The sequence below is a fragment of the Chroicocephalus ridibundus genome, chromosome 3 (assembly GCF_963924245.1).
Source record: "Chroicocephalus ridibundus chromosome 3, bChrRid1.1, whole genome shotgun sequence".
Classification (NCBI taxonomy): domain Eukaryota; kingdom Metazoa; phylum Chordata; class Aves; order Charadriiformes; family Laridae; genus Chroicocephalus; species Chroicocephalus ridibundus.
Window position 1 is genome coordinate 95,256,953 of NC_086286.1, and position 17,270 is coordinate 95,274,222.

At 41.3% G+C, this 17,270-nt stretch overlaps 1 protein-coding gene across 3 annotated transcripts in view; it reads right to left on the reverse strand.

Annotated features, from left to right (window-relative positions):
- The window catches only part of KCNQ5 (potassium voltage-gated channel subfamily Q member 5), a 306,072-nt gene that overhangs the window by 49,179 nt on the left and 239,623 nt on the right, over nucleotides 1-17,270 (reverse strand). For all 3 annotated transcript variants that reach the window (XM_063330168.1, XM_063330167.1, XM_063330166.1), the window contains exons 4-5: nucleotides 4,683-4,858; nucleotides 4,127-4,252 (exon numbers count right to left, since the gene is read on the reverse strand). In XM_063330168.1, coding sequence (XP_063186238.1) covers nucleotides 4,127-4,252; nucleotides 4,683-4,858 — 302 coding nt within the window. The remainder of the gene's footprint in view (nucleotides 1-4,126; nucleotides 4,253-4,682; nucleotides 4,859-17,270) is intronic.

Here is a 17,270-nt window from a genome sequence, read left to right on the forward strand (position 1 = left end):
GGATTCATTTCACCCAACTTGGAAAATAAAATGCTTGGGTGTTTAGCACGGCCTGGTCATCGCAACACGCACAATGGAAATAGGTTCCTCCAGCAGGTTACTAGTTCTATCCTAAAATGCAGGAGTTAGGCTTGCCTGAAAACAAACGTCTAGAGCCACTTGAGATGCCCCAGGGCATCTGAACAGGGACCACCTGCAGCAGAGGCAGCAGACTCTCCAACAGATCTTCCATGGTACCCTATGCCTATGTTTAAGCAACGGAATCACACTCCTACGTGGCTAAATGGGCCAGATGAGCCCCATCTTTTGTACCAGATGCAGAACACTCCATTTTTGCTGCTTCTTTAAATGAGCCGTCTGGACAGAGCAGCCAAGGCAGGCAGTGCCACCTGGCTAGACTCAAAACTCACAATGATGATAGAACTTCTGTTATATCTCATTGCTGGAGCTAATAAATATGCTAATAATAAGTGAGGTAGTATAATAATGAACGTGATTATATAACCTAGGTGCCTTCAATTACATGAGATAGGACCCAGGAGGCCCCCCTCTACCCTAATATTTCTTTCTGATGTCACTTTGTGTTCTGCTAGCAGTACTTACCTTTTGAATCTTTACCTGACATCAGTAACTGAAAAAAATGTAGTTTGCTCATGCTATCATTGCACTAAATGGGAAAAATGGCATCAATATTAACTCATTTGAGCTAGTAATTCTGACAAGATTATTCATTGTAAGATGTTTTGTTCACTTTCAGGTCACTGTGGAGTGCCAGAGCCTTTCTGTATCCAACTGTAACTACTGGATACTACCGGAAAATAATGTTTTATTAAGAGAAACTCTGTCAAACGTGCAAGAGAGACAGGAATCTTAATTGCCTTACATTTGCAGGTAGAACTAATTAACGTACAAACTAAATGCTGCTATAAGCACACACAGTTCCAGCTAACACTAGCAGTTCTCAGAAAACCATGCATGGTTTGATTTCTAAATACTTAAGTTTTTGAATTGACCTTTTGTTCCCCCATAGATTAGTTATTTTCTTCGGCTAAATGAATTCACCTTCTCTACCAAAGCAAATTCTGAACCTGAACTCTTCATATAACACACACTGTCGTGTGCTGCTGCGTTAGGCAGCACTTTGGGGACCCCGACCACAAGAATATTCACAGTAGCAACATTAGCATGGTGCTTAAACTGCAGGTTGCGCCGTACAATGTGCAATTGCAACTACAGCGGAGTATTCATATGTAAATTAGGATGCCATATCCTGCCTTTCATTTCAGCGTGAAACTATGGGCTTCAAAAATGGAGCCAGTGAAATGACCGTAGTATGGCCCTCAAATAATCTGAATTAGAGAAAGGGTTAACTGTGGCATGCTGGGTCTGGTCCTGTAAAGAGAGGGGCATAAGTGCCTCTAAAGCTTGAAATTTAAGATGAGTCTTTGTGCCTGACTTCAGTGCAGTCTTTTCTTTCTTGTACCTCTGCCATCACAGAACCGAGTCTGGGATTTGGGAGATACTCAGTGGTTGAAGTTAGAACAACTTTTGCAAATAAACAAATCAATGAGATTAAGCATTGATTTCCCCTAGAATGCCACACAATCTGACCTTTTCAAAATCTGCATGTGGGTTACTCTGGCAGTAAAAACAACCATGACTAAGAAGCACGTTATGCATTTCCCACATACTGTTTTACATATTATACAAAAAATACTATTATTAAAATGGCAAAGATAACAGGTAAGGGGGAACACTGATTTTCAGCAACTTTGTGCACTTAAGCACATTAAAAATTTAAATGTGTTCATTTCACACACTGGGGAAAGAAGAAAAGATATAGAAATGTACAATATAGATTGTTTTCAGATTTTTTGATTATAATTTGTTGTTTTTCCTGCTGATGTCAAGAAAAGATTCCTATTTTCTCAGTTGCACTACTTATCTGACCTATGAGTCATACATTTTCACTTCGTAGTGTACAAAATATTTTAAGCACCACTTTATACAACGATTATTTCTTAGCAGGGTTTTTCCTTAAAAAATTGCAATCAGCAGGTAGTGGAAAAGCAAAGCCTAAAATAAAAGATCTTGTTCCTGCTGCTTGAGCTGCTGAGGGAGGAGGATGTGGAGCTGACACGAGCCTCAGTCGGCTGTCAGAGTTGGGGTCTGAGTTTGCTGGGACTTTCCCATTCCTCGTGCATGTATGTCCCCTCACGGTTGCCTGCTGGCAGGTGGGCACAATCCTCTGCTTAGTCCAAACTCCCTGACTTTGCAGTGCTAAAAGTCACACGTGGCTTTGCAGAGAGGTACAGGGTGTTCCCTGGAGAATCGAACGTCTGAAAACATGCGTTCCCAGACCCATGCGCTGCCACATCCCACCTACACGACCTCAGGAGGGTCTCTCGCAGGACCACATCCCCACTGGCACCCCCAAAGGGGTAATGGACTTTGCAGACTGCTGGAGCCAGGGGACCCGTCAGCGAGGTCACCAGCGTCCCAAGCCAGACGCTTCTCAACTGTGTCAATACAGGCAGGTTAGAAAGCTTTAAGCCAAACCTAGACCTCAGCTTTTGAAGAAAAGTGAAAAAACAATAAACTACAGTGGTGTGACTGAGGGCAAAACCTTCTCTCATGGCTTTAGCCAACATGAATTTTACATGCGTTTGGATTACAGGATAAAAATGTGTATTTTAGCAGCGACCTGCATTGATTCTCTAAAGTAACAGGTTTCAGGAAAAATATTTCTGTGCATTTGTAAATGCACAAGTAAGAGCTACTAGGTCTGGCCTTTCCAAGCTCCCAATTTTGTGCACTGATAACACAGAGATATAGCCTCTAGGGTAGATATGTAACAAATTATTAACCATCGATGAACAAATTTCAAATACACAAAACGAGTCCTACTAATAGGATACGACCTTGACTTCTCAAAACGTAAACAGAACTTACTAAAAATATTTTTCAAGGATTCAAAGCATTTTGGAAAAGCTTTTTGCACAGTGCGTCTACACATGCTCTGAGCCTGCGGGTACTACTGAGTCCATGTGAAGTCTTGTCAGCAGAAGGTCTGAGGTGAGAAAGCTTCATTTCTGCATCCCTCTGATGAGGAAAGGTGTCAGAGGCTGGTTCAGATCTCGCACTTATTCCAGGAAAACTAATGAGTGCTCTAGGTTATGTCAGCATTAATGATCTCACAGGCACCATTTCACTACCCAGACACCGTCAGAGCTCATGGTGTTTGTTCTACTGCATGAGAAGGAAAAGAAAAGCAGTTTTATACTGCCTGGCAATAGCTCTGCCATAGGCTTTGTTGGGACAAATTTCCTAAGCTGCCTAAGTAACTATCACACAGCGCAAGAGTCTAGCTCACTATAGTGCAAAACCCCTACACATTACACCATAAAAAAATACCAAATTTCAGACCTAGTTTTTCATTGTTCACTTAAAGCCTATTTATTTAAACATGTAAGCATTCCTATAATCCTCCTTCTTTCAGAAATGTAGTCAGGCATGCGCTCAGACCCCACAGATTTCAAGAAAGTAAAAACAATTGACTTGACTGACAGTTAGGCATGGGCTCGACTAAATCAGGGCTTTTACACCTGTAAAAATAATTGGAGAACAAGAATATTGATTTCTGGGTTTTGTGCTCAAGGTACAGAGGAAGCAGAAAGAACATCATTCTAAGGGCACTAGTGGTGCTCCTCCCTTCACGGCAAAGCTGATGTACGATTTTTTTTCCCTTTTTCTTTCCTGACATTTGTTCCTCTTCCTGCAGTGCAGCTTACAGCCTTCTGATTTGGATCAAAGCAGCTCTTTTGTGGGACCACATTGCAAACCGTAGTACTGAAAGGATCTGGGTTAAAAAATAAAATGCTTTCTTCTCTTGAAGGCTCAGTGGTCTGGTTTGCAGCAGAAACACACAAACAGCTGTTCTGCAGGATGGGGTGAAATGAACTATGGATGTGCAAATGAATAGCTGGAGGAGGGAGCTTCTCAGACCAGTTTTCTGGCAGTGAAAACAATTCACTGAACAGCACACCAAGTTAAAATGCACAGCAGGTGAAATTCAAAGCACTCTAGCGTACTGGTTAAACAGTGCATACTATTTTTCTATACTTACTGTGCCCCACCAGAGAGCGTCTGCATACGTGGAGAATTGGTTATTTGCATCCTTTTCCACCAGATAAACCAGGAAAGATGAAAAGATGAGTACTAAAAATCCTATGTACCAGGCTGTGATTAATTCCTAGATAAAAGAAATCAGAGATCAATACCCATTTGAAACATTGAACAGAACGGCATTTCAAGGAAGACATAATGAAGGCATCTATATACTTTATTGGCATTTGCACAGTTAAAAGTCAAATGCTTCCCTACGGATGCAAATTTTCTCTAAAACTGGACCAAACCTACTCTTACGGTTTGACACTCAAGCAACGTCACCAATATATATCAAATTAAAACAGTATATCGAGTACAACATTTTCAACATATTCTAAAAACTGTGAGCATTTAACATGGCCTGGTGTACCTGTGCTAATGCCCATTACGACTGATGTTACTTCGGAAATATTTAGGTATTCTGCTCAAAACTGGTAAGTGTTTGTTTTGTTGGCCTCTTGTTGAATCACATCAAGTGAAGGTATCAACCAAAGTCAGCATCTAGGATTACGTACCTTACTATGTGCATAAACTACTGAACCTAATAATTTCCAAGTGCCTCCTCTTCGGTCCATGCGCACCATACGAAGGATCTGTAGGAAACGAAGACTTCTCAGTGCTGATGTTGCAAAAATGTTACCCTGAGTTTTTGCAGAAACAACTGCTATTGAAGCGATGAGAACAATGATGTCTGAAAGAAATATATTACAGAAAACATTAATGTCCAAGTACCAATAAACAGCACATACATGTACATGAGCTGAATGAGGGGACAAAAGAGAGCCTCCTCCTGCAGTGGGGGGGAATCCAAAGCACTGAGAATCCTGTTTGATGTAGGGATGTGAGATCGGGGCCGCTGTCAAAAACTGCCTCAGGAGCCTTCAGGGTGAAAACCGAGGGTAGTAATTTTGAAAACATATGGATATGAGGAGCAGTGTTGAAGGAATCTCATGTAGGAGTTTTGAAGCCTGAAGGAGCAAACCATGCAAATCAGTAGATGGACTAGAAATTCTTCCTTTTATATCTTTTCCCATAGCAACTCTTCTATGAAAAAGCAAAAAAGAAAAAAAAAAAAAGAAAAAAATAGAGCAGCTGCAGTGGTGAGAGTCCAGCGGAACCAGACTTACAAGCACAAGCATTGATTTTCTATGAGTACAAACACTGCATGGTTGAGGCATGTAGTTTCTGGACACAACTCCCCTGGTGTACCATTTCCTGGAAAGGAAGAAATACAGTGCTGGGTACTCAAAAGCATTCTTTTAGCTGGCAGCCTGGAAAGTTTGTTGAAGCCCAGCAAGTGTTAGGATTTATTTCTTCGGGTCACAGATTCAAACTGTGAGAGCGAGCTTGTTCTGCATGAACTGATCAGCCGACTGCCCTTTGAGCCAGGACAGCATTTAAAGGGAGATGAGGAGAAGAGGCGCACGGACGCTGTGAGAAGGCATAAAGCTCTTTTACGATGATTGGGACAAACACATCGGTGTGCAAGGAGTGGAAAGGGACAGAACAAGCTCTGTGTTACTTCATCACCTCATCATTGATTTCCTAACCTTCTTTAAAAGCTTAAAGAGCCTCTGTAAGAAATGGTTTAAATCTTAGGATTTTGTGGTGTTTGTATATTTCTACACAAAGATAATCTAACCCCATCTTTGCCAGTGAAGAACTGAAAGCAGGTTCTTGTTGACACGGGTTTTGCTTCTTTTGTGTTGAGTATGAACACTCATCTTGTCCCAAGGGTAGCTCCTACAAGTCACGAATGACCCAGTAAATGACCCAGTGAGTGAAAATGCCCCCCACAGGCGAGCGTCAAGAGAGACCGGGTGTAGCCACAAGCAGGAGACTCTTCCCTTAGCCTGCTCCAGTACAGCAGGAAACAGCCTTGGTTCGTTCCGCTCAGCCACCAAAGTAAGTTGAGTTGAGTAAGGCCACAGACATCCTGTGGTTTAAGGAGTGTCCTGTTAAACTGTGGAAATCCTTGTCACAAGATACTAAAAGTTTGCATGGGTTCAACACCAGTAGGATGATCTCATGGGAGAAAATTTGTACCAAGAGCCTGCTTCTGGCTCAGGACGTCTCCAAGTAGCAGGCGGCTGGAGGCTGAGAGACTCTGATGGAGAAATACGGCTGTATGCTCACCCTGCTTGTGTTAATCTTCCCTGACCGTTCACCATTGGCTAGTGTCACTGTTGGACCTACTGTGTTAGGCCAGGCTGACCTTCTGCCTGCCTTGGGCTCTGACATTTTAAAATGCCTTTGGCTACTACATAGGTGGATCATAGCTGCCTACTATATAATTGGCTACCAAAAAAAGCTGAATCTGCCTCTAGATGTAAATCCAACAAGTTCAGAGATCAGGAAGAGACAGAAATGGATAAAGTATCCTGGTGTGTCTCTGCACAGTACAAGTCTCAAGAGCATGGCAACCAGATACAGCAGGTCTGGGTAAGAATTCAGAAATAGGGTAACTGACCAGGAAAGGTTAAAGACGTCACAAACTTCACCAGAGATCAGAAAAATAGATGGGGTAGGATTCAGCTCCATGTGAAGACATTTAAATTTAGGTGTCTGCACGTGAAGCAGGTGTCTAAACACCCCGTGCAGCACAAGGAAATCACGTCAGCTGAGAGAGGTGCAGCTAATCCTCAGGAAGGCTCCTGCTGGCTGCTCAGCTGACTCCCGCTCTGGGCTTGGTACAAAAAAGGCTCGATTCAGCTGCCCGAATTTATTTGCCCAGTGCCATTTGAGATGTCTTAAGGTATCTGAGACATCCCCTAGGTCTGGCAGCTATGTTCGGAGACCTGGGAAGGCCGTGCCCTTCAGGAGAAGTCACTGGAGAGCAGGGAATATCACGTAACAGAGGACACGTCTATGTACTCCGCTGAACTAAGCCCTAGATTTCGACCGACTATACTGGAAGTATAGACACGTAGCACGCATGTACTCACCTACAAGCAAACTTCTATATTTAGGTGTGTTTATCTGGATCTGAGGCTCACATGGAGTGTGCCAGAACGTCTTGAGCAACATCAAGCGTGTTGAAGACAGAGTGTCCCCGGTGACGGGGCTTAGCTAGGGGATGATGGCAAGGTTAGCTTGGCTTGTTCCACGCTGCTCTGAGCAGAGCAGCGATGTAACAGCCATTTTTCATTAGCGGTGACTGGCTACCCGCAAATCGGATAGTGTTAGAAAAGCAGCACGCACTCCTGCAAATCATTCTTAGAACTTAAAAAAGAGCAAAGTCGCCCAAATATTATGAATTAGGCATTTGGTCCAGAAATTATTAAAGTGTTTACTGAAGGTTTTGGTTACCCTCAACCACTCTCAATAGAATAGTTTTTTACACAAGCCAATGATTTGCCCCTGCCTTTATTCCTTCCCATTCCAGGAGCTCTGACAGCTTTCCTTATAACTTGGAGTTTACTGGAGGTCTCCCACTGCAAAAAAAATTCAAATTAATTCAGTTTTGGCGGTGCTGCACAGCATCTGCCCTACACTGCTGGGAACCCTCTGTCCCACTGAGTGTCTCTGGTCCGCTCTGACCATGAGAGACGAAGAAGCCAACAGCAGTATAGCTCTCTCTTTTAACTTTTTTAAAGTATTGGTCCAAGGAAGTTATCTGCTTGTGTATACCCTTCTAGATGGAGGGTAGGGATGAAGAGGCATAGGGAGGAGAGGGTGAGAAAGTGGGTGAGCAGAAAATGGGCTGGCACATGTTTAAACAAAAGTTGGAAGAGGGAAGAGAGCCTTCCCAGGCTGCTGCTGATTTTTTCACACCTTGCTCTCTCGTCTTCTTCACCTCTTCACAATACACACCCCCAAAACCCGTCCCCACCAACTCCTGAGGCTGGGAATAGGGGAGGAAAGAGTGTGTCCATTGCCTAGGGCAGCCCTCCCTGGCTGTGTTTCCCTCGGAGGCAGGGAAGGCAGGCAGGAACAGTATTTCAGCATTGTTTAACTTGCCAGGAACAGGTGTAAGATAAATCAAAATAAACCCTGCTTGGAATGAAATCGGAGTCCAAAGAAAAGATTGCGACAGTTGAAAGTCACTTCTGAATATGTTAAACTTGCTTGGTTTTCTTATCTAAATATACCTATAATGGAAAAATTAAAAGCTAAGTACTTTATGATTCTCTCCCTGCCACATTTTTATCCAACATACTTCAAGTGCCATTTGTCCTGTTTTAAGAAAGAGAGCAAAATATTCTTCTAGACTTCCTTTCATATTCCACTTGAATTTAGCTAAAATCTCCATGGCATTTCTGTATTTTAAGAAGGCTTTAGCAAACCTCTCTTAGTATTTTCCTCTTTATCTTTTAGTGGCAAAACTGGGAAATCAGGAAGAAGTAAATAACAACATTTCACTTAATTTAATGGGGACTTGAGTTTCACTCTATCTTGCTGTAAAGCACCAGAAAAGTTTGGGATGTGAGAGTGAGTAATGGGCAGTATAATTCCAAACTTCTCTGTAATGACTTATTAGAAGACAGAAGTTTCTGATGTACATTTACTTCTTTGGTTTTTTTTTTCCAAGCCAATATATTGTGTATGATCTTCCAAAATGTTAGGCTTCTCTTCAGCTATGATGCTGATTTTATTCACTCTTTAGAAACATCTGTCATATTTTTATCCTTGCAGATAGCGTCCTCCCTCATTAACTCCAGTCTGAGATTTCAGATCTTCTCAGCAGCTTTTTCAATGTTCACTTTTGAACACTTCATTTCAAACTAAATTTCAAACAGTGAATTCTTCCACTTCAGACATTTCACCCCGCACCTCACAAGAAACCCTTGAGATTACACGAAAATTTTGTTAATAGTAACTTAGCAAAGACTTTTTTAGTTGACAGCCACCATGTCAACAACTGGGGGGCCCCCCTGAAAAATAAAAGAAGTTGAACCCAGAACTCATGTGTGTAATAGATTACGCTTGTATATTGTCCCATGTCACTAAAATAGTGACATTTACTTAAAGACAAGTAATTGAAGCCCAGTAATGCAACAACCTGAAACTTGAATAGCTCAGGACAGATGTGCCGGCCCGAGTTCCCTGTTTCACAGAGGAAGGCCAATGTTGGGCTGCCTTACCCTGCTCAAGCTCGGTCAGAAACTCTGGGTCGCTTGGGTTACCGATGGAGGTGCCATTAGCATTTCTAAGCTATAAGCACTTCTAATGGCAACTCCGTGACTGAGAGACTCATAATGATAGAAAAGCAGGAATCAAAAATCATCATAATGGATTGTTTTACTCCTAATTACTTTTTCAATGCAAATTTCCTACTATGAACTTTTTGGATGCTGTGAGATTTTACAGTATTTGAAGTTATCATGCTAATGGGCCCAGTTATACAGGTAAAAGGATGAACACAGAAGCTTTACTTGGATATTGCAAGATGTCCCAAAGTCTTGATATGCCATCAAGACAATCTTTAAAATTTCAAAGAATGTCAAGATGATATTAAGAAATGTAATTAATGACAGTCCATCACCTGCTCAAAGCTCACGTACGTGCTCAAACTAATACACAAACCTGAGTTATCTTTCTCTCTTTCCAGTTCTTCAAAGTCTTAGTGTAGAAGAAGATGTTAAAGAGAGCTTTTCCTGTTGCCTGCATTTAATGCTGATGTGTTGGAACGTCCTTTCCATCTAAATAAAAATGACACTTTGAGCCAATACAGGTTAAATGAATCTTGTGATATTTTTTCTCTGATTGTATCTGAATAGAAAAGGAACAATATGTAATCATTTTAGGATCATCGCTGTATCATCAAAATAGTGTTTGCTATTAATTAATAGAAAATGCTCCCAGTTTACACATCCTTGTTAAGAATACGTACGAAATGGCAATGGTTGTCAATTACTGCGTCTCCTCTGGCTACCGAACAGTACAGAGAGGCAACGAGCTAGGGCAAGAGTAGGACACGTCTGCCCCCAAAACTGCAGGAATAAGCAGAAAATCTCAAGAATGTGGTTTATCTAGCCTGCAGCTGTATTAGCTCACAAAGGAAATTAACTGGCAAGAGTATGACCTAATTTAGGCCACCCTTAGGCTGTCCTTCTAAGGTCTAATTTTGGGCTAGAGTAATTATCTATGACCCAAAGAAAAGATATGGCTTGTAGTGGTCATTTCTTATGAATAGTTCTCAGGACAGTTCATTATCCTAAATTTCAAAGTTGCTCCTGAAAAAAACAGGACTCCACTTCTGAGCCGTTATAGAGCCACTGGGCTCCATAAGTGACAAAGAGCACCAAGGGTGCTTTGACATTGGCTCCGTCTGCTTACCATGGCGCAGGTTATGCATGAGTATTGCAGCACAGTGAGCAATTATTCTCACTTGCTAAATAGTTTAAATAAGTTTTAATTCCGATTTACAACTACTACATAGAAATAATTAACAACTTTCTATTCTGAGTCGCGAGGAGGCGAGTGGTGGAAAGGAGGGAATGACCAGCATTTTAGTTTTGATAATATCTCTTCATATATCAGTCCTCCCAGTAGCTTCATTGTGCTTATTGAAATTCTCAGAACTCCCTTCAATTTGTCTACAATAATCTCCACAGTTAGGTGGCCGGGGCCGGAGGGTATCATCAATGTAGAAAGGTACTTTGAATTTTAATCAGACACTACAGCACAAAGTTAACACAACACAGATTCTGGAGCACTGTATTTGAGCACGTCACACTATAGAAACATGATAACAAAAATATATTCAATGGGGTCTATCCTAAACTGATGTAAATTGGCAGTCTAAAGCAGTTTAAGGTATAGCCTGATGACCAACACCTGACTTAAGCCATGCATCAGGACATCAGGATGTGAAAATAAGGTTGCTCTTTTTCAGATTCCTGAAAGAAAAGGTTTGTTTATACAAACTCATCTATAGGAACACTAGCCTTTTTGCACAGTTCAGTAACGTATTTGGCATTGGTGTATTTTATGTTCCTGTGGGTTAGCTAAAAAAAAAAAAAAAGAAAAGAAAAAGACATTCATAGAGTTTAAGGCTTATGAACACCCTAATAGAGGGGTATTCAGAGAGGGAAATAATTGTATCATTATTCCTTCAGCACTTGTTGAGAAAGGTCATAGAATGGAAAAGGTCATTTCATCATAACTGGCTGCAAAAAATGCTTTTAGCTTCAAACAAGGGATTAACCACTTCCCTCTACCGGTTCAAGAGGGCAAATAATAAAACTCATGATTAGAGCATGCTGCAACAGTTAATTTGAAAAGAGGCAAATTGTAATGTTTTTACCAGGTGTCAGTTCCTTTGCTCTGCGAATAGTCCCCTTGCTATGAAATCAGTGAGATATTTTACATAGTTATGGCAGCAAAATTTGGTCTAATATGGGCTGAACTTCCAGTGACCTTGCGTAAGTATTTACCCCAGACACCAAGAATTTTAAATATTTTTCTCTTTAAAATGTCCAGAATATTAACTTAACTTTTTAAAAAGGATTAAACCTGTAATTAAATCTTTGAATATGATCAATGTTACCATACTTAGAAAGACAATGGGCATTTTGTAAATTTTCTCATTGGAAGACGCAGAATCATTTATTGATGAAGTACAATTCAATTCAGCATGTTCAAGATTGTCAGAATCTACAAACTGGATTTTTAGAGACTACTCTGGAGAGATACGGTCTTTTGAGGTCACCTGAATTCACCCCCTGAAATAGGATACGCTCAAGCATTATTCTCTGCCTATAAAAAGGCAGTTTAATGTCATCCATTGAATTATATCACCTGAACATCTCGAGCGTAATCTGGGAGAGGCAGGAAGCTGAGTTCTGCACCTCCCACAAAAAGCTGAGTAGATTTACAGCAACAAGGCCTGAACAACAACAACAAGCCTAAACAACAACATTAACAACAAAAACCCCAAGCAGCATGAACTAATCTGAGTTGTGCATATACTTAAAATAACGGTGCTCAGGATCTTGAGTCCTGGCAAAATTTGCTTTCAGCTATGCCTGAGTATAGCTTTTCTTTCTGGTCAGGGATCGGATCTCTCTGCTCAGATGCCAGACAGGTTATGATTAATCGTCACCTACTAGTAAAAGTAATTGGCAGGATATCTTCAGGAAATTCTTGGGATGGATGACGCTGTTTGATTTTTGCAGATGTTGTTGTCACTCCAGCCAAAAGGTCTTTGCGCTTTCAAATATATAACGCTCTCCGGATGGAAACCATCGCAATTGTCATTACAGGCAAAACGAGCTGGTGATTTCGCTTCCTTTTGTAATCTTTTTTCAAGACGCAAAACAACTTGGTATTTTTAGAAGTAGGAAAGTGAAGTAGTTTTGCGTATCAAGATAATTTGCAGAGATAAACACAGATGAGTGTGAAAATTGACTTTTATTGCTATTGAAAAACAGGAAGATAGGGATGTATGGCAGTGGCACATAGAAGAGAAAGTTATTCAAAAATATGTAAGACTGTCTAGGCACTGAAGCAGAATTAAAAAAAAATCAGAGGTTACTATTTCTACTCTACTATTTTTTTTTTTCTTCTAATAATGGAAAACGGCTACATTAGGCACTGACATCAATTGCAAGTAGTCCTCTAAAACTGATCTGTGCATAGAAACTTGAATTTTTCTTACTCATCAGCTAAGCAATACTCAGTGAAGAGTCAAAAGAGATGAATGATCTTGAATTCTTCTGTCTATAGTTTTCATTTGCAATGTAGCGGAATCATCTGAGTAAGCAAAATATTTCAATGTGAAATGAAAGTGAGCTCCTGGAAATACAGACATCTTCTTTCTAGGACACATATTATTTTTACATAGCCAAAGTGGGTCTATTTAGAAAAGCAACTCACCAACATGTAAAGCTAACTTTCCTGGCAAAGACAAAATGCTAAGAATTAAAATTATTTAAGATAAAATAAGTACAAATTTAAAACGTGCATATAAAATAACACATACCATTATTTACATGGTATATAAACCTGATATAATATGTAATAATGAATTAACACATAATATAAAATACATATGTATTTATGCTATAAAACCACCACTGTGTGGTGCTTAGTTGCCAGTCGGCGTTAAACCACGACACAATATAATGTAAAATAGGTTATGTTTCACGTGTTTTCAGTGCCGTGGAAAATAAAGTCTGCATTAAACTGCGAGCGTGCTTTAGGGGGTGAATTACAGGGTTTTATAACTGCAAACACTGTGAGGATTACCTCATCAGGAGCATCATGTCCTGATGATGAAACTCCAGGTTTGCTGGGAGCCCCTGGAGGCCGGTGCTGGGGACGAGGTCAGTTTTGTAGAGCAGCTGTGTGCAAATGGGGCTGTACCCCATGGCATGTCACTGGCGAGTCCATCCATGATGCGTGGGCAGGCTACATCGAACCCCATTGCAGGCGCAAGACATGGGACCTCACCCTGGCACCTAGAGGTGTCACCACACCCCAGCACGGGTCCCAGCCTGATGTCTACCTGAGCCAGGGTGAGAGCATCCACTTGGCTGAGGCTGGCCAAGTCCACTTGGCCGAGTAACTGATGAAACGCGATATGGTGGCAGCTCAGCTTACTCCTCCCTGGCACATCAAACAGGATGAGTAAGCGTGTAAATCCCTGCCACCGACCCCCAGCGCGCACGCGCGCACACACACACACACACTTTATACGTTGAGGGGGAGAACTATCCCATGTTTTGTCTATCTATGAATACTCCAAGAAGCACCAGGAAATCCCTTTCTTCACTGGCACTTCAGTATGCCTTCGCTACACCTTGAGTAAAGCTCTTTACCATACAACGCAATCGTATGTCGCCCCCAAACACAATGAAACAAAACTGGAAACAAGTCAAAGACACTTGTTAGTAAGGCTAATCAAATACAACAAATTTGGACCCAGTAGGTCAAACAATTTTTGAAAAAGGAAAACACGGTATATTTTCGAAAGGTCAATATCGGACATTTTTTAGATGTGAAAACTAAATATTCCCTTATGAAACTCCTGAATGAGGAAGATGGGTCAGATTTTTGTTTTGTCATTTTTTAATCAAGGTTTATAATTAGATCCTAATTTCATCCCCAACACCGGATCAACCGATGTTATTACTATGCCAGTGTATTAAAAGTGCATTGTTCCTGTGTGAAAGTAGCACACTTTCAGGCCATAATGACAAATAGATCAAAATAATGTCATTTTACCTTTTGTTGTAGATAGTCAAAATATTTCTCCGTGGGCTGAGAATCACAATAGCTCGACAAATACTAAATTTTAAATTGTAGTTATGGTTACCGTTTTTGATTCAGTCCTGATAAGAATAACAACATTAATGGGAACATTTCACCTGTCTTTGTACTGTTAGCAATTAAAGTTCACGGCCCTGCTGAGTACACACTCTTTCTATGGACTGAATAAGTCCTCAGCAAACATCTTTATATTATTAACAGCTGGCTCAATAAATCTTAAAAATCTAAGGGCCTCCTGCAAGCTAAGATTAAGTTCAATTGCAAGCCTTTCATGGATGTATACTTTATTAGCTTTTTCCAATAATTGATCTTTAACATTATTAATATGTACCTGCCAGAAGGAATAAAGCACTATTTATTCAGTAGGGGGTTTATTTGGCTTTAAGACAGGCTGACAGAAACGTCGTTTAAAACCGTATCTTTGACCCAGTGTTCACCATCCCAATTTGTGTCCAACCAAAGAAAGAAACCATCAGTAACACATGCAGATCCTTCCCATAAATCTTCATATTTTCTGCCCGGTAACTTACAAGCCCTGGGAAAAAAGGGTTTGCTACTCACTTTACTATGTTTGAGGCTTTTTCCTGGATGATAGTAGACCTTAGTGAAAAAGCCTGTTGTTGTGGAGAGAAAAAAAACCTGAAAACTTCTGGAGGGAAAGGCAGCAGGATGCACAGCCAGACACATACACACACATCTGATGAATAAAGAGGCTCATTAGGTCAGACCGTAAGAAAACCACAAAGTCATCAGCAAGAAAAAACCAAAATAACTACAGGCATGGCAAGACTTGTGTATGGAGAAAGGGTTGAATAATTTAGGAGTGGTTAGTCAGAAGACAAATATGAGATGGCAGATAGAGGTATGCAAACTAGTGGAAGACTAGAAGGTCTGTTGGATGCCTCCTATTTACCCTTCCTTATAAAAGTGAGATCAAAAGACAATTTAAATCTGATAATAAGTAATACAGCATGCAATTAACTTGTAAAATTCATTGCCACGGGATATAAAGGAATAACCATGGAAAATTAAAGACAAGATTGGATGCTTCTCCCTGAATTGTTGGAATTAGATTTTTCAGGGGATCCAAATTCCTGTGTGAGTCAGTCACTGATTACCCAACGTCCGAATAAAAATATTGTGTGATTGGCTATTTGGGCTACAGGTATTAACACCTTTTTAAGAGATATCTGGCACTAGTCAGCATGTGGAAAGACACCAAATGGGGCTCCTAGGTGATCCAGCCCAACAGGAGAAGCAGTGCTATCTCTGTGCCGGGTCCTTGTAACCACACAGGTAGGAATCTAGAGGCAGGAGCCTGCACTTTCATGGCCTTTTCAATCATACTCTAAAACCTCAGGGAGGGCCAGGCGGGCAGGGTGTCTGGAAGCATCTGTCTAACACATTCCCAGGTTGTGCATAAAGTGAAGGCGATGGCAGTGGTATGGGAGTAGGAAGGCCAAAAAAACGTGGGAACAGAAAAACGTGAGGGTGAAAGTGGACAGGCCAAACCTGAGAAGTAAAGGTGCTGAAAAGAGCAGGGGAGAGAAGAGCATGTCTCTGAGGGAGAGGAAAAGTCTGTTTGTAGGTGAGGAGGGAAGAGACAGAATTAATAATCTGCTCTCAAATTCACAGGGTGGGGGGGAACAGGAGGTAACCAGTTTCTAGCTGAGTTATCTAATGCAAGTTTTGAAGGCAGGAAGATGGGTCCTTCAGTGTTGACTGAAAGCGATGAATTCCCACCTTAAGTTTTCTGAGCCATCCTCTGGAGGCATATACCTCTCCCTGCTGCCTAAAAGCAGAACTTGCATTCCTAACCCACACACCTGTTTTGGGTGTCTGCGCAGTCAGTGTGAATGCCTCCTGGGACTCCTCTGTTTCTGGAAATACAGGGTTTACTCAGATGATATGGAACCGGAGATTTCCAGTTACTTTTTACCCTCAGCTGCTATCCCACCTGCGATTTGCGTGTGGGTAGCCTAAGAGGGACTACTGTGCCAACAAGAAGCTTTATATGTTTTGGAGAACACTAGTGTGGGGCACATTGCAGCCAACCTTGAGACTTCCTGGTGTGGGAGATGTGAAGAAAGAAATAGAAGCTCTGTTCAGCGCTTGTCCGAGAGGGGAAAACACCATAATATGGTAGCCCTCTCACAAACCCAAGAGAAGGCAATCCCAAAAATGAGATCCTAAATACAGTAGACCATGCCACTCTGTGTGACAACCTCTCCGCTCTACATCCTGGTAGTTTCATCTGAAATGAAGCAGTCCCCACCCTGGTGGTCTCACGAGCAGGTCGAGCTGGCGAAGGGGAGCCCTGGGGACGAAAAGACCCTGCCTTCGCCTTGGCTGCTCCCAAGATGGTCACATGCACATGTTGGGGCACCAGGACCGGGTGGCATGAGGGTGGAAGCAAACAGCTGAAGCTGCGTCTTTGTGTGACATGGACAGCTTAGGCCAGACCCAAATAAGCATTTACACCATTTTGGAGCTTACACTGGTTGATGTAAAATAGATCTGGTGGACATCTTCCTTAGATCTGTTATTGACAGCAATATCATCTGTCATTGGAAAGGTCAAATCCTCACTGTCGAGAGTTACCAGCACAAGTTTAAAGGTAAAAAAATGTTATTTTTCTTTAAGAGGAGACTAAAGGTTATGTGAGCCTGGTGCTTTAGTGCTAGGGGCGGGAAGAGAAGGGAGGAAATTAAAATGTACAGAACATGCCCAACTTGCCTTCTAGAAATATGCAAATATTTCTACTTAGCCGTATTAAACTGGAGATATAAATACTATAACTCTGTTACACAAATGTCAAATCCTTTCTAATTGCTGTGTTTAACACAGCAGCTGTAAAAAGGAGGAATTAAAAAACTGTACTTCCTCTT